Here is a 22,325-nt window from a genome sequence, read left to right on the forward strand (position 1 = left end):
GTGAAAGCTGCATTCTTTTTAATCACTATATATTACTTCATTGTATGAATATAACATAACTTATGCAATAAACATTTGTTATATATATGTATATTTTCCATATTGCCCAACTTTTCTGTATCCCCAAAATTCTGTAGTGTGCATCTTGGTGCACGTGTGAAAACATTTTGTAGAGTCAGTTCCTACAAGAGGAGCTGCTGCCTCAAAGGACTTATGCATTTAAAATTTTGATCTTGCCCTATCACCCTGTAAAAATGCAGTATCAATAGACACTGCCCCCGCATGTATGAGAGTGCTGCTCCACACACTCTTACAGACTGTGATTTCACCCTCAGTTCAGTCTTCCAGTCCAAGGGCCAGAAAGTATTTTCTGATTACACTGCTCACTTCCTTGACTGGGAAGCTGATTTTCCTACATCGTTGGCTCTTGCACATCTTTGGCCCACTGTTAAGTTGAATGACCTTTTTTTTACTGTGTATTATGGATAAAAAGTCTGTGTAGTTTGTTAACTGTTATGTAGCTTTGTTTACAGTGCCTTCTGCTTAAAAAAAGTTTCATTTTTTATGTGTTCAAACCTGCCATGGCTCCCTTTTTGCTATATGAATTTGGGGTTCCTCTTACAGAAGTCTTCTTCTCCCAAGTTTTAAAAAATAAAATTGTGCCTGACCAGTGGTGGCACAGTGGATAGAGTGTGAACTTGGGACACAGAGTTCCCATGTTTGAAACCCCAAGGTCACTGGCTTGAGTGTGGGCTCACCAGCTTGAGTGCAGGATAGCTGGCTTGAATGTGGGATCATAGACATGATCCCATGGTCACTGGCTTGAGCCCAAAGGTCGCTGGCTTGAAGCCCATGATCTCTGGCTTGAGTCCAAGATTGCTGGCTTGAACAAGGGGTCACTGGCTTGGCTAGAGACCCTGGTCAAGGTACATATGAGAAAGCAATCAGTGAACAACTAAAATGACATAATTATGACTTGATGCTTTTCATCTCTTCTCCTCTCTCTCTTTGTCTCAAAAAGAAATTGTATTTCATTCTAATAGGTTTATTTTTCTTTACAGTATTGTGTTAATCTGTTTGGAACATCTTGTTTGTTTTCCTTTTATTGTGAAAAACCACAACCATACACGTGTTTTTAGAAAAAAATATTCAGACATATTTCATCTGTAAGAGTTTAAGATAAGGACTCATTTTTTTAAAGTACAGAGTCACAGTATCATCCTCACACCCATGAAAATTCACAATAGTTCCTTACTATCATCAAATATCCAATCAGTGATCACATTTTCTTTTCTTTTTTTTAAAAAAAAGATTTTATTTATTGATTTACAGAGAGAGGAGGGGGGTGAGAAGTGAGAAATATCAGCTCATGGTTCCTTCACTTTAGTTGTTCATTGCTCGCTTGTCATATGTGCCTTAACCGGGTAAGCCCCAGGTTTTGAACTGGCAACCTTGGCCTTCCAGGTTGACGCTCTATCCACTGCACTGCCACAGGTCAGGCAGTCACATTTTCAATTGTCTTACAAATGTCACATTTTATTTGTTTGAATCAGGAGTAAAATAAAGTTTCAAAATGCACTTGCTTGATGTATTTCTTAAGTTGATGGTTCACATGTTCCTCTGTCATCTTAATTGAATCTTTTATTTAGATCGAGAGGCTTAATCAGATTTAGGTTCACATTTGTTGGCAAGACTACTTCATAGGTAAGGTTCTGTCTGAATTTATTTTCATATATGGCATAAGGACCTAACTGAAATCTTTTGTCAAATACAAGATTAGTTACATATTGTACCAATACCATTTATTGAATTGTAGGTCCTTCCCTCCCGATAATTTGAAATGCTACCATTATCATACATATATGTGTGTTCTTTTCTAAACTATTCTATTTTCCTGATTTTTTTTGTCTGTGCGTAAGCCATACAGTTTTAAATCCTTTAGCATTTAATTTCTTTGATATCTAATAAGGCAGCTCATCCTTCATTGATCGTTTTAAAGCAATTTTTGGCTTTTCTCGTGCTTATGTGTTTTGTTTAATCTGCATGTTAAGAATTTTATTTGGATTGTGTCCGATTTATAGACTAACTTGGAGATAAATAGCATCTTTATAGTAAAGAATCTTCCTTAGCCAGAGATATATATTTTTCTTCCATGCATTCAGGTTTTTCTTTGCCTTTCAGTACAGTTTCTCTTTTTATTGATTTTAGAGAGAGAGAAAGGGAGAGAGAGAGAGAGAGAGAGAGAGAGAGAGAGGAGCATTGATCTGCTCCTGTAAGTGCCCTGACCAGGGATTGAACCAGAAACCTCTGCACTTTGGAACAATGCTTGTCTAACCAACCAAGCTATCTGGCTCTCAGTACAATTTTATACTTTTCTTTATATAGGTCTTTACAGTTTTGTTAGGTTTTTTGTTTTTTTTTTAGATATTTTTGTCCACTATTTTATTTTAGATTTTATTTATTGATTTTAGAGAGAGAAGAGAGAAAGAGGGGCAGCAACTTGTAGTAGTGCTTCCTGTATGTACCTTGGCTGGGCAAGCCTGGGGTTCTGAACCAGCAACCTCAGCATTCCAGGTCGGCGCTTTACCCACTGTGCCACCTCAGGCCAGGCTTCTGTCCACTATTTTAAAAAAGACTTTTATTTCTCTATGCATGTTCCAATTGGTTATGGCTGGTACTTAGGAAAGCTTGAGTTTTTATAAGTTGATCTTGTCCCTGACTGGCCACCTTGCTTTTAAATGTCGTGAGAGCTTTTTCATGTTGATCATTCTGGATTTCCTGGTTGGCGCTCATCATCTGCAACTGGTTTTCTTCTTAGGCTCGTGCAGAGTCAAGTAAAACCTGGCTGACGGGGAAATTTATTGAACTCAGATTACTACTTGATGAAGAGGAAATGCTGGCCAAGAAATTAGTTGATAAAAATACCCAGGTTACCCTCCAGGCATACGGGGAGCAAATCAAGTCTTGTGAGGACCAAATCAACGTCTTGGACAGTCTTTCCGACAGGGTCTGGAGTATCAGCCAGGAGCCCAGCCCCGTACAGTTGCTGCAGGTAATGCTGGGTTTCTGCCCTCACAGCTGCCCCCTGCCACCCACCACCCACATTGCATCCTGGTCACTGTGGCACTGAACACAGTATTTACACCGTGAGTAAACACCCAGAGAATTGCCTTGTTAGCAAGTAGACTTTTTTGCCCCTACACAAGTGATCCGAAAATATACACAATAAGGAAGACAATATACATCTTGGACTAATGAAATAACATTTACAGCCACCATATTTGAGGGTCTCAGTGTTCCAAGTACTTGATGTATCTTAGCTTTAATATGTACTAGAACTGCAAAGTGGATATTCTCACCCCTCTTTATGAATGGGAAACTAATGCTCAAGTAGATGAAGGGACCCATTTGAGGTTACACAGCTGGTAGATGGCAGAGCTGGGATCAGATCCCAGGTTTCTCTGATTCTAAAGCCACAAGGTATCATTGCCCAGCCCTCTACCTATGCAGTTGTCACTGAGAGCCCTCCTGGGAAGGCCTGTGTCATCCTGCACAGACCTCACGAGCTGGGTTTGCTCAAAGGGGAGAAAAGAATAGTAGTCCTTGTCCACTGGGCTCTAGTGGAGGTTATTACCTTATACCGAGGGGAACTCTAAGAAATAGCCCCTGTGATGTTCATGCTACACTTAGCAAAAGCATGTGTTGAGGGTGGGTTCCCTGTCTTCAAGGAACAGGGGAGAAGCTCCTCTCTTCTGTCAGTACTCCTGTGCAGTCACCTGTGCACTTGGACTGTTCCCACTCATATAGACTGTTTCCTTCTTTGCTGTGGCTTCTGGGAAGCTCAGAGCCAAATCTGTTTCAAATAGCTGGGCTGTGACTTTGTGGCATATATAAGGTCTACCGGAAAATTCTGTCCGTGTTTGGAATAAAACAAAATACAAATTTTTCTTACCGTCAGTAAACTTTATTAAATAATATAATTGCCATTATTATTAATGATTTCTTGCCAGCATGAGGGCAATTTGTATATTCCATTTTTGAAAAATGTTTTATCTTTTGATGCGAAAAATTGAACCAGTGCTTGATATCTTCTTCATTTTTGAATTTTTGGCCCTTCAAAAAATTTTGTAAGGACAAAAACAAGTGATAGTCGGAGGGTGCTAAGTCCGGGGAATATGGTGGATGCGACAGACATGCTTCTGTAGCATTTCTTCCATCTTGAAATTCGTAAAAATTACAGTGGCGTAAATGAACTTTTATCAGTAGCCATGGGTACACTATCGCTTCACACATAAGACTAACGTGAATCAACTTTGTTTTAGTTAATTTGCTACGTCAGTATGTATACATTAAGTGATAAAAATACAGAGGCACACATACACCAAATAAACACGTGCTTACGTGTCGAAACTTGTTGTGATAGAAACGGACAGAACTTTCCAGTAGACCTTATATTCTGTGCCTCATCTCACTCTGTCTTCCAGTTCACATTCTTATCCTGGTTTCCTCTTTCTTTTATTTTTCTCACTGTAAAGGAAAATCTTGCAGCGTTAGACAACCTTTCTAAGATGCTTTAAAGACTCCTGGGACAAGACAGGGTACAACTAAATAAAGCTGGCACTGAGTCTCACTACAGATTAGCATGGCTTTGGCTGGAAAACGATACAAATAAATCAGGCAATACAAAACCAGTCAAGCCAGGGTGATACTTCCACTCTTGTACCTTTATTGGCTTTAGACAACTCATCCTGTGTCTCATTGCTAGCTAACAAGAGAATAAACCTGCATGGATGGACCACAGCATGGTGATTACCAGAGGGGGAGGGGGTGGAAGGAGGTAGAAAAGCATATGGCGGGGTGAGGGGAATAGTAGAGATGAAGGAGACTTGGCATGGCACGGTGAACACACAATACAATTTGCAGTTGATGTATTATAGAATTGTATAGCCTTATTAATTGTATAATTTTATTAACCAATGTCACCCCAATAAATTCTTTTTTTAAAAATTTTTTTTAAATTTTTTTTAAATTTTATTCATTTTAGAGAGGAGAGAGAGAGACAGAGAGGGAGAGAGAGAGGAGAGAGAGAGAGACAGAGAAAGAGAAGGTGGGGAGGAGCTGGAAGCATCAACTCCCATATGTGCCTTGACCAGGCAAGCCCAGGGTTTCGAACTGGCGACCTCAGCATTTCCAGGTCGACGCTTTATCCACTGTGCCACCACAGGTCAGCACCCCAATAAATTCAATTAAAAAAATAAACCTGCCTGACCAGGCGGTGGCACAGTGGATAGAGCATCAGACTGGGATGCAGAAAACCCAGGTTCGAGACCCCGAGGATGCCAGCATGAGCACGGGCTCATCTGGTTTGAGCAAAAAGCTCACCAGCTTGAGCCCAAGGTCACTGGCTCGAGCAAGGGGTTACTCAGTCTGCTGAAGGCCTGCGGTCAAGGCACGTATGAGAAAGCAATCAATGAACAACTAAGGTGTTGCAACGTGCAATGAAAAACTAATGATTGATGCTTCTCATCTCTCCGTTCCTGTCTGTCTGTCCCTGTCTATCCCTCTCTCTGACTCTCTCTGTAAAAAAAAAAAATTAAAAAAAAAAAACCTAACAAAATATTTGGGGTGAGGTGTTGCTCTAGGCTCAATGGATACTGTACTCTGATGTACATGGGGGTACAGTTTGTCTCTTTTAAAATAACTGTACCCCTGAAGGATAGCTGATTCAAAGGGGTGCTCCATGGAGAAGAATGTTATCCTTCTATCACAGATACAGTTTCAAGGCTTTGTCATCTTCTTTCTTTATTCTCCAGTGTCAAAGCTACTGATTTTCGTCATTCATTAGTCCTCCCATTCTCATTCATTTATTCATCAAATGTGCTCTGAGCAGCCTGTTCTGCGCCAGGCCCCAGCTCCACACGAGTAGCTCATGGGTGGTAGACAAGCTCAGGAACAGGTATTCACAACACAGCTCAAGTGAGCTAGCAAAAGTGTGTTCAGTCTGTATAGGGGGTCAGGGAAAACTTCTGGGAGGAGGTGATATTGGAGCAGGGGGTGGGAGGATGAGGGGGAGCTCACTAGGGATATACAGAGGGACCCAGCAGAGGGGACATTCCAGGCAGAAAGGAACCATGAGCGGGTGAGAGCTTGGCAGGCTGGATGGAGAAGGCCCTGGCTCAGCCTGGCTGGAGGTGGGGCAGGGGGGACAAGGGCAGGGGAGCTGGGAGATGCAGCTGGATCAGGAGGCCAGGGTTAGTGGATGAAGGGCCATGTACCTGGCCATGGAGCTTCGACTTGGTCCTGTAAAGAGATGGGGGCCAGGGGGGTGTTTTGAACTAGGGATGACATGGTCAGGTTAATGTTTTGGAAAGGTCACTTTGGTGAGATTGGTGGATGGACTAGGCAGGCCAGGACTGGATGCTAGAAGGGAAGTTAGGAGACCACAGTGTCCAGGAGAGAGATGATGGTGGGCTGGACCAGTGAAGGGGCCGTAGGGATGAAAGGAAGGCAGGTTTAAGGGATTGGTGATTGAAAGTGGGGCAATCCAAGATGATTGTCGATTTCTGGCTCAAGAAATGGGTGGCTGGAGGCTGTTCTGAAGCTGCAAAGGCAACAAGCAGATGTGTTGTTTCATTCATTTATTTCAACCTAAATGTTTACTGAGAACCTCCTCTGTGTCGGGCTCTGTGCGAGATGCTGGAGTTGGGGGTTACCAGGTGGTGACATTTGTCCTTTATTCCCCTCCCCAGTCCTATCCCACCCACCTGCCCTCCCTGCTAGTGCTCTGACTCCCTGGCCAGCTCCACTCCAGCCCTCCAAGTGTGACCTTAGCCCTGGTTTCCCACAAATTATCTTCATCCCCACCCAAATGAGGATGAACTCTAGACCCGTAGCTTCGCAGGCGGGACGGGGCTTGGGGACCATCTCACAGCCCTCTCCCAAGGTCCAGCATGCTGCCTGGTGGGCCTACCTCTGCCCAACCCACCCTCCCTCCCTGTCTTGGGCAGCACTGCCCACTAGCCAGGGCCTGCTCACCTAAGACAATCTGCTGTCTTCTAACTCCGTGCCCAGGACAGCCCTTCAGAAAGTGCCAACAGGGTTCTTAGCTGCAAATAAGAACATCTACTGTAACTGTTTGAAGGAAGAAAGGAGTTTATAGGCCCTGGTTGGTTGGCTCAATGGTAGAGCTTTCGACCGGCTTGTGGAAATCCTCAGTTCAATCCCAGTGAGGGCAGACAGATGAAGCAACCATCTGCTTCTCAACCCTTCCCCATCCCTCTCTTTCTTTCTGTCACTCTCCCTCTCCCACAGCCATGGCTCAGATGGTTCAAGCAAGTTGACCCTGGGTGCTGAGGATTGCTCCATGACCTCTCCTTAGGTGCTAAAATAGCTTGGTTGCCAAGCAATGGAGCAGCGGCCCTAGGTGGGCAGAGTATCAGCCTCAAAAGGGTTGCTGGGTGGGTCCAGGTTGGGGCGCATGTGGGAGTCTCTCTGCCACTCTGCCTCTCACTGAAAAAAATAAATAAATAAAGGAGTTTATGAAAGAGTATTAGGCAGCTCCTAGGATCTCCAGGAGGGCCAGAAAGTCAGGATGAAGTCCAGGCCACAGCACAGGTGTGCTCCAGGTTGACCCCCATTGCTTCTCTGCTGAGCAAGAAATCACAGCTCTGGCCCAGGGCACTGGCCCTGAAACCTCCACCACTACTGCCCCCTACAGGAGGCTGTCAGTTCTTCACCTCTCCTTTCAGCATGCAAGTCTTAGATTGGAGGTGTCACATCACACACTTGCCCCACGGGTGCAAAGGAGACCGGGAGAGTGTATTTTCCAGCTTTTACTGAGCAAAGCCACACCCATACAGGAAGGAGATTTAAAAGGTGCTATCCAGGCAGAAAACAGGACCAGGTCCCCACTGTGGTAGCCACAACCCCTTGGGCAGCATTTCATTTGAACTTCCAGGGGCTCCTTCCCCAGAGAAATTGGCCCCTCACTCTTCTTGTCCCCTCTGTATCTCAGGCAGAACCCTGTCACATTGTCTGTAAAGCTTTCAAGGTGGCAAGCAACTTAAAGGCAGAGTAGTCATACTGCCCCCTCTTTCTGCTGCTAATGCCAACGCCTGGCACAGCAAAGGTCTCAGTGAACACGGAGGCAGGAAGGGGAGAAGGGAGGAATGGTGCCGGCACTAAAGCCGGACTGAACTGCCCCACGTCCTCCACCCCAGGGCCTGCTGGGTGGGCCTGGCGCAGTCGCTCCTGGCTGCATAGCCCAGGGTGTGGTGGGGCCTGCGCTTGATGGCCCAGGTCTGTCCTGATGTCACTGTGGAGTCACCCTGACCCTGCGTGCCCATGCAGGAGTTCACGGCCACTGAGAAGGAGATAAAGCAGCAGATGAGCTTGGTGGAGCTGTGCCACCCCGTGCCCCAGTCCTTCGAGCCCATCAAGATCTTCTTCAAGGGCTTCGTGGAAGCCATGCAGAACATGATGCAGACGCCACTAGAGGTTCGCTTAAAGGAAAGTAAGTCACCATGTGACCAACTTTGTGTCTCTTACTCCCTTAGTGTCCTTTAGCCCAGAGACACCTGGGACGACCACCACGGCGAATCCTGTCTCTCCTACACAGAGCCCCTCAGCTAGGTGGTCAAGGATTCCCGGGCCTGCGCCCAGCCCACCCTTCTGCCTTCACTTCCTCCCCATCTTGAGACCATATTCTGCTTCTCGAAACCACACTGGTCTGCTCCTGAGCTTCTGCCACACCCCCACCTGGCCTGCTCCGGGGTCCCAGCTGGAATGGTCAACTCCCTCTCCTCTTCTTCTTCCTGGTCGAGTCCCACCATCACTGTGGGTGGGGCTAGCACAGCTGTGCTCACTTGTGAAGCCTTTCCACATCACTCTGGGCTCACTCCCTCCCCTGGAGCCTCTCTCTCTGCTCTCCTTCTCCAGCGCCTTCCCTCCCTCCCTCTCTCTCATAACGCCCAGTGGACAAGAGCCATTTTGAGTCCAGCTCTTAGGTTTCTGCAGGGCCTGACACAAAGCAGGTGCTCAGAAATATCTATTCATCCATTCATTCATTCATTTGTTCTTCATTCATCTCTGCTACTATGACTCATTCAGAACATTAATGGAGTCCCTACTATGTGCCAGGCACAGCTCCTGCCTTTGCGGTGCTGTATTTTGGGAAGAAGACAGGCAACAAATGAATATGTGTCAGCAATAGGTGCTCTGAAGAAAAATAAAGCAGGTGCAAGTGGAATAGAGGGTGATCAGGAGGAGGAGGAGGTATTTTATACGGGGAGGTGGGCGAGTCCTCTCTGGGAAGTGGACGTGGGAACTGACTGGAAGGAAGCCTCTGTGCGCTCCGCAGAGTGGCAGGGCTGGAGAGCACAGGGGCCACGGCACGACTCGGAGCTACACTGCCCGGGTTCCTGTCCCAGGCCCACCTCTTCCCAACCCTGCCATCTTCGGGAAAGCACCTAGCTTTTCTCTGCCTCTCTGTCCACATCCATAACACAGGTGATAATATAGTTCCCCCCTCCTAGGGTTGTGGTAAGAATTAAACAAGTTCTTATATGCAAAGGGCTGAGTGGTACTCAGGCATAATAAGCATTATGGAAGTGTTAGCTGTTACTGATGCTATTTTTACATCTGGGGGAAACATCTAGGCAGAAGGAACAGCATGTGCCAAGGGCCCATAGTGAGGAAAGAACTTGATGAGTTTGGGCACAGAGAGAGGGGCCATAGTGACTGCAGCACAGTGGTGGGAGATGAGGTGGAGGAATGGAAGCCACCTCGTCAAGTGGGGCTGACAGGGCATTGCCAGCTCTGATCAGGAGAAGAGGAGGAGAAGAGTGGGAGGAAGCAAGGCAGAAATGCTACAAGCACCCACTGAGCACCTCTGGGAAATGGAGAGAGGTGAGGCCAGGCCCTGGCTGCCGAGCAAGCTGAGGTCATGAAGTGAGATACAAAAGACACAGCCAGTGGCCAAAGGAGCTCAGACAAAGGAGAGAGAATTCTGGTTGGTAAACCAGGAAGCCTTCCTGGAGGAGCTGGTACTTGAGTAGGGCCTTAATCAATCACTAAGATTTGGGGCGTGGGAGAAAACCAGGAAAGGCATTTCAAACTGACACAAGAGGACGCAGTTTGGGAAACTGAGATTCATGCAGCAGGACCGAGCAGTGCATTTTCCTGGGCCGGTTTGTCAAAGCAGATTTTTAATGTTGCGGATGGTGTTCTCTTTGCTCATAACTGCCACTGGAATTTTGAACACATAGTCTGACTGAAAGGTTCTAGAGATGTAATTATTTAAAAAGAAAATTACATATCACAATGGTAGCAGTCAATATATCTCAAGATGAGGCCATCATTCTTACCGTCACAGGTAAGACTGAGAGGTGCCAACGACTAGGAAGGGCCCAAGGAGATGGGACTTTACAACGCCACTGCCCTTCCAGTGCCCCGCCCCGCCTGTGCAGTCCAGACACTGCAGGCTCAATAGGCCAAAATGGAGTCCAGCACCCTCCCCAACCCCACCCCTCCCTGTCAGCTGCTTCTCGACTCCAGTCTGCTCTTCCTTCCCCATTCCAGTAAACAGGTAAGCCCTGGCATTTCTGCCACTGCAGTATTTACTGAGCCAGCCCCCTTTCCATCCCTGCCGCCCCTGTTCAGGTCTCAGTCTCCCATCAGGGCCTCTGCCTCCACTCCCATCCTGTTCGTCCATTCTTCACGAGAGCGTGCTTTGGAGATCCCTCTGCTCATGTCCATCCTCAGACACCTTTCACGCTCCTCACTGTGGACATGCCGCTCTTCGCTCCTGCCCTTAATGTCTTCTCGCTATACCCTTTTGTTAGGAAAACCTCCCATCCTTCTTCTGGTTGCCCAAATCTTCCCACTTCTTTAGTTGTCAGTGGAGGTGCTTCCTCCTCCATGATGTCTTCCCAGACCCCTCCAAGCTCAGAGCCCTTTCACCTCTCTTCTCTGTGACCTGGAGCTCCCTCTGCCTTGATTGGTAGCTCCAGTGAGCCCACTTCTCACCCTAAAGAGCTTAAATGGCTGACTGAGCTGTTGAAGACAGAACCATGGCTTGGGTTTCCCCCTGAACTCCCTTTCACCTGAATAAGACTTGAACGTTACCTTTCTGGACTCACCTTTAATTTCTTATTTTCTGCCTTTATTCTGGAACCTGCCTGGAACTTATGTCATGAGGTAGCCCTCATCACTGACTGCTGAATACATAGTTGATTCTGAGGATGGTCCCAGAGCCTGCCATCTCCTCTGTATGCTCGGGACTCAGTCACACTGACCTGCCTTCGCTGAGTTTCCTAGAGCGAACTAGAAAACTGGAAAGTGTGTTTCTCCTCAGATCTGAGCGTTGTCCAGGAGTTTTCCAGTGGCTGTGAATATGCATTTCCTACCTAAATTTGCATGAGATTCTAGGAGACAGATTATGTGACTTTCCAGCTTTGTAATGTCTTTAGTATGCTTTATAATTCATGCTGCTTGCCTGAGCGCCAGGCATTCATTTCTCACCGTTCATTACAGACTTGAGCTGCAGGCTCGCCAGCTTCTCTAGCACCAAGCCGGATTCCTTGTTGAAAATCAGCCCCTCACCAGAGCGATCACTCTTCTTAAAATGTAAGACCTCCAGGATGGAGAGGGTGGGGTGCATGGGTGGAAGGGAGGTCACAGAAATGGAGGTCCTTTTTTATCCCTATGAGACCCAACTTGTTTTTTTAACCTTTATTATTAGTTTATTTTAATACAGAAATAATGTTCATTGTAGAAAAATTAGGAAACAAAGGAAAGCAAAAATTTTTTAAATTATTTTTTATTTATTAATTTTTAAAGAGGGGGGAGAGGCCCTGGCCGGTTGGCTCAGCGGTAAAGCGTCGGCCTAGCATGCGGAGGACCCAGGTTCGATTCCCGGCCAGGGCACACAGGAGAAGCGCCCATTTGCTTCTCCACCCCTCCGCAGCGCCTTCCTCTCTGTCTCTCTCTTCCCCTCCCACAGCCAAGGCTCCATTGGAGCAAAGATGGCCCGGGCGCTGGGGATGGCTCTGTGGCCTCTGCCTCAGGCGCTAGAGTGGCTCTGGTTGCAACATGGCGACGCCCAGGATGGGCAGAGCACCCCCCCCTCTGGTGGGCAGAGTGTTGCCCCATGGTGGGCGTGCCGGGTGGATCCCCGTGGGGCACATGCAGGAGTCTGTCTGACTGTCTCTCCCTGTTTCCAGCTTCAGAAAAAAAAAAAGGGGGGGGGAGAGAGAGAGAGAGAGAGAAAACAGGAAGCATCAACTTGTAGTAGTTGCTTCCTATATGTGCCTTGATCAGGCAAGCCCAGGGATTTGAACCAGCAACCTCAGTGTTCCAGGTCAATGTTTTATCCACTGAGCCACCAGAGGTCAGGCAGAAAGCAAAAATTTAAAAAAGAAGATCACTCATAAATCACTGGAGAGTTTGGAAATTCTTCCATTCATGTCTACCGGTAGACATGTAGTAGTAGATAACTACTATTATTTGCCCTCCTAGTGTTCTTTAGCATATCTCTATATACTTAATATATGTTTAACTTGGTATCGTACTATACATACTGTTTGGTAATCTGTGTTTTGTTTTGTTTTTGTTGTTGTTGTTGTTGTTTTTTGTATTTTTCTAAAGCTGGAAACGGGGAGATAGTCAGACTCCCGCATGCGCCCGACCAGGATCCACCTGGCACGCCCACCAGGGGGTGACGCTCTGCCCACCAGGGGGCGATGCTCTGCCCATCTGGGGCTTCGCTCTGTTGTGACCAGAGCCACTCTAGCGCCTGAGGCAGAGGCCATAGAGCCATCCCCAGCGCCCGGGCCATCTTTGCTCCAGTGGAGCCTTGGCTGCGGGAGGGGAAGAGAGAGACAGAGAGGAAGGAGACGGGGAGGGGTGGAGAAGCAGATGGGCGCTTCTCCTATATGCCCTGGCCGGGAATCGAACCCGGGACTTCTGCACGCCAGGCCGACGCTCTACCACTGAGCCAACCGGCCAGGGCCAATCTGTGTTTTCATTTACTGATATAGTGTGAACATCTCTGTTCCCTTAAAAAATTACACAGGTAATGCATTGTTCTTGTTAAAAATTAGAAATTACAGATAGACAAAAAGAAAACAATTGCTTTCCCCAGAGATAAATGCTGTTAATATTCTGGCATATATTCTCTTGGACACTTTAAAAGTCAATATGTATATAGATAATTTAAAAAGGATCATATTATAGATATCCTTTTATCAGTTTCCTTAAATTTAATAGTATAGCATGAACAATTTTCTATTTCAATACATATAAATATTATTATTTTTAAAAGATACACAGTATTCCATTGAATGAACATGCCATATTTAACTAATCTCATAATGTGGGACATTTAGGCTGCTTTACATTTTCCTTTCTTTAAACAATGCAGCAATAAACATCCATTCTTGTACATAGCGTATTTCCCCATGTGTAAGACACTCCCATGTATAAGATGCACCTTAATATTGGGGCCTGAAATTTGAAAACAAATGTATTACATAAAGTTATTGAACTCAAGTTTTATTCATCATAAAATTCATACAACTCCTCATCACTGTCAAAACTCCCATCTATTAGCTTGTCCTCATCTGTGTCTGATGATGAATCACTGTCTTCATAGATTGCCTTGTCCTCAGTTCCATCTATGGCATTTGAAATGCCACAACCACTGTATAAGATGCACCCAGTTTTTAGACTCCAAATTTTTTGAAAAAGCGTGCGTCTTACACATGGGGAAATACGGTACTTGTTGAATTAATGAAATGTAAATGAACACACCTTAGCTCTTTGGATTATTTTTTGGGAGTAATTTCTCAAAGTGAAATTACTGGGCATGCATTTTGTGTGTGTGTGTGTGTGTGTGTGTGTGTGTGTGTGTGTGTGACAGAGCGACAGACAGAGAGAGGGACAGACAGGGACAAACGGACAGGAAGGGAAAGAGATGAGAAGCATCAATTCTTCGTTGCAGCTCCTTAGTCTCCTTAGTTCATTGATTGCTTTCTCATATGTGCCTTGACCAGGGGCCTACAGCAGAGCGAATGACCCCTTGCTCAAGCCAGCGACCTTTGGGCTCAAGTTAGCAATGATGGAGTTATGTCTGTGATCCCGTGCTCAAGCCAGTGAGCCCACGCTCAAGCCAGATGAGCCCGTGCTCAAGCCAGGACCTCAGGTTTTGAACCTGGGTCCTCTGCATTCCAGTCCAACGCCCTATCCACTGCACTACCACCTGGTCAGGTTGGGCATGCATTTTTAAAAAGTAAACTTTAATTGAAATCTAAAATACATAAAGCAACATACATGAACCAAAGGAGTACAGCTCAATGATTTTTAAAAAGTAATCTCCTTCAGAAATAGATATTGCCTGCTCCCCAGAGTCCTCCTTGTTCCAGCTCCTAGCCACTGTCCCCCAAGGGTAATTACTCTCTTAACTTCTAACTCTAAAATTAGTTTTGCCTGCCTTTGACTTTTCTATACTCTTTTTTGTCTTGCTTCTGTCACTCAACATTTATGAGATTCATCCATATTACTGTGTGTAGCAGTAGTTCATTTGTATAGTATTCCATTATATGACTATAGCACATTTTATAGGATTGAAGGACATTTTGGATGTTTCTGTTTTTGCCTGTTGTGCATAATGTTGCTATCAACATTCTTGTGCACATCTTTTATACACATATGTATTCATTTCTGTTGGGTATTTGCCCAAAAGTGAGAAAAAGGAATGTCCACTATAACCACTTTTATGCAATACTGTTCTAGATTTCCTAGACACTATCTTAAACAAGAAAAAGAAATGAAAGCTATAAGGACTAGACAAGGGAGAAAAGGTTCTTCATAAATGATGGTATTTATTTAAAGAATATTTGAAATAATGTACAGATAAATTAGAATTAATAAGTGAATTTAGAACAGCTGCTGGATGTAGTGTCAGTGCACAAAAATCATATTGTTACATATTGGCAATAAACAATTAGAAAATAAAAATTTTAAATCATTTTCAATAACATTTTTTAAAAGTAGGACTAATTCTTAAAGTATGTGCAGTTTATGTAATTATTCCTCAATAAAGTTATTAAAAACTGTAAAAAAAAATCATCTACTAAGTGAAAAAAATTTCTAAGCCAGCAATTGCATATAGCACAAACTGATACATTCCATATGATTTAGGAGCTTTATTAAATAAAACATGATGTTACACCAAAGTAAATAAATAAAAAAATAAAAGTAAATGTTACTCCGAATTTGGAACAGAACAAACAAAAAAACCAATCTAGGAATAAATCTAACAAAGAATGTGTAAAACCTCGCTATGGAAAACTCCAAAACACTGAGAAAACTATTTGGTAGTGTCTTTTAAAGCTGAATATCCACACACCCTACGATCCAGACTTTTTAAAAATCTTTGTCTATGTATGTGGTATAATGCAATGAGAACTATTATTGGGAGTTTAATCACTATGACATTTCTGGAGGATAATTTGGCAATATTTACCAAAAGCCTTACAATCATCCCTGTTGACCCAACAATTACTTTGTCAGAAATATATCCTAAAGAAATAATTAGGGCCTGGCCAGGTGCTCAGTTGTTTAGAGCATCCTCTGAACATGCGTGGTTGTAGGCTTGATACCCCATCGGGGCACGCACAAGAGCCAACCAATAACAGCAGGAATAAGCCGAAAAAAATCAAATGTTTCTCTCTCTCCCTTGCTGTCTCTCCCTTTCTCTCTAAAAATTGATAAAAATTAAAAGGAAAATAATCAAATACATAAAGATATTATATTAGTATTTTCAAAAGCTTTCTGAAAAGCCTAAACATTAAAAAGGGGAGGTAGGTTTAATTATAATGCATCCATACATAAAAATCTTAGCTTTGCAATTAAAATGTTCTTTAAAATAATATTTGCCTGACCAGGCAGTAGTGCAGTGGATGGAGCGTCGGACTGGGATGCAGAGGACCAAGGTTCCAGACCCCGCGGTCACCAGCTTGAGCGCAGGCTCATCTGGTTTGAGCAAAAGCTAATCAGCTTGGACCCAAGGTCGCTGGCTCCAGCAAGGGGTCACTCAGTCTGCTGAAGGCCCATGGTCAAGGCACATATGAGAAAGCAATCAATGAACAACTAAGGTGTTGCAACAAAAACTGATGATTGATGCTTCTCATCTCTTTCCGTTCCTGTCTGTCCCTATCTATCCCTCTCTGTGTCTCTGTAAAATAAATAAATATTTGATGTGGTATAATGTTCATAAATATATCAAATTTAAAAAAGACTAAGAATATGTATAGTATGATACCAATGTTGAGGAAAGCTATAAAGCAGCAAGTGGAAAACTTGGAAGGCTGTACTCCTTAGTGTTACCAGTGATGGGATTATATTTTAGTTAAAATTTTTAGAAATTGGCAACAAATTTTATGGTTCAAAATGGTACAACCGGCGTAAGGTAAATTTTGCTCTCCTTCCCACGTTCCCTCAGCCGCCTTCCCAAAGGCAGAGTTAAAAGGGTGGACTTCCAATTTTGCCCTGGGCGATTTCCGAGTTTACCCACTTTCTAGTGTGAACACGTGTGAATCCGCCTGCCCGAGCCAGGTCAGTTTCCTGGGGCGGGGGGGCGGCGCTGGCCCCGCCCACCAGGCCTGCCATGGTGTCTCCGCCCTCCGCAGACGCGCGCACGCCCACGCTGGACCCGGACACGATGCACGGGCGCCTGCGCCTCTCCACCGACCGGCTGAGTGTACGCAGCGCCCTGCTAAGCAGCCTGGGGCCCACGCCCGAGGTGCGCTTTGACTCGCTGTGGCAGGTGCTCAGCCGCGACTGCTTCGCCGCCGGCCGCCACTACTGGGAAGTGGACGTGCAGGAGGCGGGCTGCGGCTGGTGGGTGGGCGTGGCCTATGCCTCCCTGCGGCGCCGCGGGGACTCGGCCGCAGCTCGCCTGGGCTGCAACCGCCAGTCCTGGTGCCTCAAGCGCTACGACCTCGAGTACTGGGCCTTCCACGACAGCCAGCGCAGCCGTCTGCAGCCCCGCGACGACCCGGACCGGCTGGGTGTCTTCCTAGATTACGAGGCCGGCGTCCTCGCCTTCTACGACGTGTCGGGCGGCATGAGACACCTCCACACCTTCCGCGCCACGTTCCAGGAGCCACTCTACCCCGCCCTGCGGCTCTGGGAAGGGGCCATCAGCATCCCGCGGCTGCCTTAGGGGCTGAAATGGAGTGACGGTCCTTGGCTCTCCGGGACTCTGGACACACCCGACCCAGCGGTGGGTGGTGCACCGCCTAATTAAACACACCCACCGTCTCCCCGCAGTCATGCCTTGTGCTCTAACAGTTCCTCTCCTAGGCTGCGCCCTAAACACGGGCCCGCTGCTCCTGCTCTTATCAGAACTCCCCACCAAAGCACTTATGCCACACTGCTTTCAGTCTACGTTTCTGAAAGGCCACACCCGCAGGTAAGCCCTGAGCATCCTGACCAATCACAATACACTATTCTTAGCCTCAGACCGCTTCCCTCATACAGGAGCCAGAACCGCCTGGCACTTAGTAGGTGCACAATAAGTACATGAATGAATGAGTCTCCCAGCCCTGATCTGTCTATCCAGTGTCCCTTGGATCTGCCCCCTCCTCTCCACTCTACTTCAGCTTGTCCATGCTTCCTCCCTTCACATTAGAATCAAGAGCCTCTTAATAGCTCCTGGCCTGAACCCTCTCCCATCCTCTTTCACCTATAGCCAATGATCTGCCTAAAACCACTTACCTTTCAGAACTGAAAAAGTTCCCAAGGACTACAGGGGGGGATAAAGCACTCACCTCACCTTAGCATTCAAAATTCTAGTCTACCCCTAAACTACATCTCAGCTAGCTTCTACAGCCCTTTTCAGACTCCTGATCAGAACTGTGGCACACTATTGACCTCTGCACCTTTGCAGCTGTCCTGCCCCCCTGTCCCATGCACATTTATATAGGAAAGCCCTTTCTTCTTTGCTTGTTTAGCCCAGGCTTACCTGCATCAAGGAAGTCTCCTCAAGCCACAAGAATCTCTTACTATCAGAACCACAAACCTGGGACCTATCTTTCCAACTAGATTGCAAGCTTTCTAAGGGCAGCTATGTCCATACTCTCCCCACCCTGAATTCTGTAAGTCCCTGCCCTCCCATGCCGTGAATAGCCAGCAGCTGGCTATCACTGAACCACAGAGCAGCTGAGCTGGGAGAGCCTCACAGCTCACCCAGCCTGATCTCATTGTACATTTGGGGAGACTAAGGTCCCAGACCTGAAAAAAAGTTGCTTTACAACTGCCCATGGTGATTAAGGGCTGTCCCGCCCCCAGCCCCCAGGGAAGTATCTGATTTGCTCCTTGGCCCAGCCTTTAACCTGGGAGATATTACTACTTACTCATTTCTCAGGGGATGTTGGGAAGAACAAGCAGGTGGCGGTGGCTAAGCAACCACTGGCAGTTTCCCCACTGTCTTAGGATCAAAAAGAGAGGAGCTAAGAGTAGAGTTTGGGCAGGCCAGACACCCAGTGCTCCTCAGATCCCTCAGATCCAGATGTTGCCAAGGAAACCCAGAGAGGCCCTGGCCAGTTGGCTCAGCGGTGGAGCGTTGGTCTGGCGTGCGGGGGACCCGGGTTCGATTCCCGGCCAGGGCACATAGGAGAAGCGCCCATTTGCTTCTCCACCCCGCCCCCTCCTTCCTCTCTGTCTCTCTCTTCCCCTCCCGCAGCCAGGGCTCCACTGGAGCAAAGATGGCCCGGGCGCAGGGGATGGCTCCTTGGCCTCTGCCCTAGGCGCTAGAGTGGCTCTGGTCGAGGCAGAGCGACGCCCCAGAGGGGCAGAGCATCGCCCCCTGGTGGGCAGAGCATCGCCCCTGGTGGGCGTGCCGGGTGGATCCCGGTCGGGCGCATGCGGGAGTCTGTCTGACTGTCTCTCCCCATTTCTAGCTTCGGAAAAATACAAAAAAAAAAAAAAACCAACAAAAAAAAACCAGAGAGCCCCATTTTCCAGAAAGAAGTGACAGAAATGGAGAAGGCCAGATTGGCAGGACCTCTCAGGGAGGCCAGCCGACTCCTCTAGCAAGGAGGGAAAGGCCTCTTTCCAAGGCCTGTGCCTCAGTTCTGAAGGTTCAGCATCCTGATTTGTCCAATTCCCTAGACAGTTTTTAAGTTCTATCATATTAAAAGTATCTCGTTAGGTGCTTGACAAGAGGACAGTGGTAGGGCGAGACAGATGCAAAGCTAAGCCTCCCTCCCGTTTCAAACACTCGGTGCATTCATTAGTTTGAACAACAAAAAAAACCCCAAAACTGAATTTCCAATAGTTTTTAACCTACATATGGCACTTTCATAAAAATGGCATTTCAAATACAAGTAGAATACAAGGCAGAAGGAACCTCAAAAGTGCCTTTAGTTCTAATCAAATAATTTAAAACTCTGGCTCGGATAGATGTCTAAGCACTATGCTCTAGGAATCCTGAGAAAAAGGAAATTAATTCTGTTAGGGATGGCCTAGAAGTGAGGGCATTCCTGACAGGAATACAGGGACACTTGAAACTCTGTTCATCCCTGCAAACCAAGACCTGTTCCCAGACCCACAGCCACAGAGGCCAGGTGATCCAGCCCTTGCTCTGTCAGGCACTGTTCTAATGCTTTACAACTATGAACTCATTTGATCCTCACATCACATCACGGCTAGGAGGTAGAAAGTTATCCCAATTTTACACGTGACAAAATTGAGACACACAAGGAGTAACCTGCCCCAAATCACACAGCTAATGGTTGACCTGGGTTCCGTGCTCATGTCCACCAGGCCATACTGTTGGGGGAATGTAGCCAGTCTCTGGCCAAGCACATGCTCATTCTAGCTCCTCTCTCAAGGGGGCCTGTAATGCTTCGCTTTTTTGCCTGGTTGCTCCATGGGATGAGTCTAGCTTTGGATTACTCTATTTTTCACTCTGTAAGATGCACTCCCCCCCACCCCAAAAGTGGAGGGGAAAATACCTGTGTCTTATAGAGTGAAAAATACAGTATTTTATTAAATATTTTAACACACCAGTTAGTTCAGAATATTTTTTTTCTTATTTTCCTCTTTAAAACCCCAGGTGTGTCTTATGGTCAGGTGCATCTTATGGAGCGAAAAATATGGTATTTCCCTTGGCCTCTAAAATGAGGCCTTACACCCAGAGGAGTATTTGAGAGTAGCAGAGACAAAGCTGGACTATAAAGGGTGAAAATTGGCATTTATCAAATTCCTATGCTGTGCACCAAGGCCTGCACTAGCCAGAAAACTGTAGGTTCGGCCAGAATCGTGACCTCAGGCTGGTCACTTTTACTTCTCGGAGCATCATCTGCAAAATGGGTGTAATGATCCTATCTACCAGTGTTGAGTCTCAAATGAACCAAAGGGTATGAACTTGCCATAAAAACTGTAGCGTTGTGCCTTGCCAGGATGTGTGAGCATCCCCAGCAGAGCCCCTGCTGTGCGTAGTGCTGAGACAACTGATAATCCTAACTAACTGCCACCTGGCAGTAGCAAGGGTTTCCTTGAATCTTCTCAGGAGAGGACTGAGCTTCCTTGGGGATCATGTCTGCAAAGGTTCTGATCACTTACTCTTTCAGATTTGAATTTATAGAAGTTTATTGGTAACAGCTAATTGCTTTCGTATATGTTTTAAATGACAGCAGTGTTTTACTATATATGTCTGCATAAAAATAACTATTGTCTCTTTTAACCATGGTCTTCACTGGGAGTTCATGTTGCTTCATGTACACAGCTTCTAGGCCTGGATGGGGTCTTTCTCATCTTCCACACTCTCCACAATTTCCTTGCAATGAGTGTCAGCTGGTCTCTGGTTGACTGTTTCCAGTGATGAGGACTTCACCACTTCTGAAGATAATTCACTCAAGTTCTTGCTTATGTGGAAACAACCCTGCCTCCCTGCTATTCCTACCCATGACAGTATTATGTAGCTTTTGGCATCTTGTGATTATCTTTGATCAACGCTGAAGCCATCTTTGGCCCTTACTAATTCTGACAGATTTTAGGGACCCTCCCTTGCCTACGCCATCATCTCTTCTGTTTCTATAATCGTACCTTGTCAGAAAGCAGGGGACAGTGATATCAATGATGTCAGCCTAGTGGAGGCACAGCCTAGCAGAGGGCACACAGAGGTGGCCCTGCACAGCCAGGGCCTAGTAGGCAAGCATCTGTACTATGGGAAGGGGACAGCTTGCCCAAGACGCCAAGCTAGATGGGGGATAAACGTGAGAGTGGGAAACCCAGGTCTGAGTCTACCATGTTCTGCTCAGGAGCCTTCTATGGCTACTCACTGCCTATAGAACAGGCTTAAAAGCCTGTCTAAACTCAGGCTTTTAAGTTCTTGCTTCTTTCCTAAGCAATTCCAAATCCCTTCTTTCCTCTCCCATGTGACCATTCCCTGCCAAACCATCACCTGCTAGTCCCTGGACACACACAGCACTTCCAAAGCTATGCCCCAACTCCCTCAGTCATTTCTCAACCAGCAAGTTGAACTAAAGTGCCACCTCCTCCAGGAGGCCTCCCTTGACTATGCCTCCTCTACCGTCCCCACTCCCATGACTCAGAAATTCATACACATGGGATGGTGTTTGTGGAGGCAACTGACTGGTTCCCTGCTGGAGAGTACCCATTGAATTCTGAATTGAATTCTGCACCCATTGAATTCTGCACCCAGGCCAAGGCCTTGCCTCTCTTCCAGATCCACATCCTGTTTCCAGGCCGTGGAACACATCCCTCTACTGCCATGCTGTGTCTCTTCTTGTTAGGAAGTCTCAGATATTTGCTTAAATGTCACCTTCTCTGCTGCTGCAGACAAAAAAAGGGCCATGGAATAGGAAATTTTGATCATCTTTTCAAGGACTGTTTGTAGGGAAAAAGGAAGTAAATATCAGCTAGAAATTGATAGTATCACACTTCAGTTCTTAGCATATCAATTCTTCATGTTCTCTTTTACACATGGGTACAAACAGGATTCCAGTCCCACCCACCCATACAGACAACAGGAGCACCTTTCTAGAAACTGTTTTGGAAACTACGGGAGAGGGAGGTTCTATACTCACAAGCAAAGAAACTTCAAAAGGCTAATTTATGCATTTGAAAAGAGATTCAAATACATACTCGGAAATGAGTTACAGTAAACATGGTCAATTGTGAACAAAGATTAAGAATTTGAAAATACATTTGAAAAGAAGCATTAATCTCTTGGTTCAAACGAACAAAGGGGTATATGACATGAAATCTCTGCGAAAGGTTCCTGCTGCTGTTCAAGG

The 22,325-nt window shown here is 46.1% G+C and overlaps 1 protein-coding gene across 1 annotated transcript in view; it reads left to right on the forward strand.

The window, feature by feature from the left end:
• Positions 1-20,744, forward strand: part of TRIM14 (tripartite motif containing 14) — a 30,919-nt gene extending 10,175 nt beyond the window's left edge. Inside the window, exons 3-6 of the mRNA XM_066256674.1 lie at positions 2,819-3,052; positions 8,350-8,512; positions 11,533-11,625; positions 16,689-20,744. Coding sequence (XP_066112771.1) covers positions 2,819-3,052; positions 8,350-8,512; positions 11,533-11,625; positions 16,689-17,224 — 1,026 coding nt within the window. The 3' untranslated portion in view covers positions 17,225-20,744. The remainder of the gene's footprint in view (positions 1-2,818; positions 3,053-8,349; positions 8,513-11,532; positions 11,626-16,688) is intronic.
• Positions 20,745-22,325: the final 1,581 nt, after the last annotated feature.

This window comes from Saccopteryx bilineata, chromosome 2, assembly GCF_036850765.1.
Source record: "Saccopteryx bilineata isolate mSacBil1 chromosome 2, mSacBil1_pri_phased_curated, whole genome shotgun sequence".
Classification (NCBI taxonomy): domain Eukaryota; kingdom Metazoa; phylum Chordata; class Mammalia; order Chiroptera; family Emballonuridae; genus Saccopteryx; species Saccopteryx bilineata.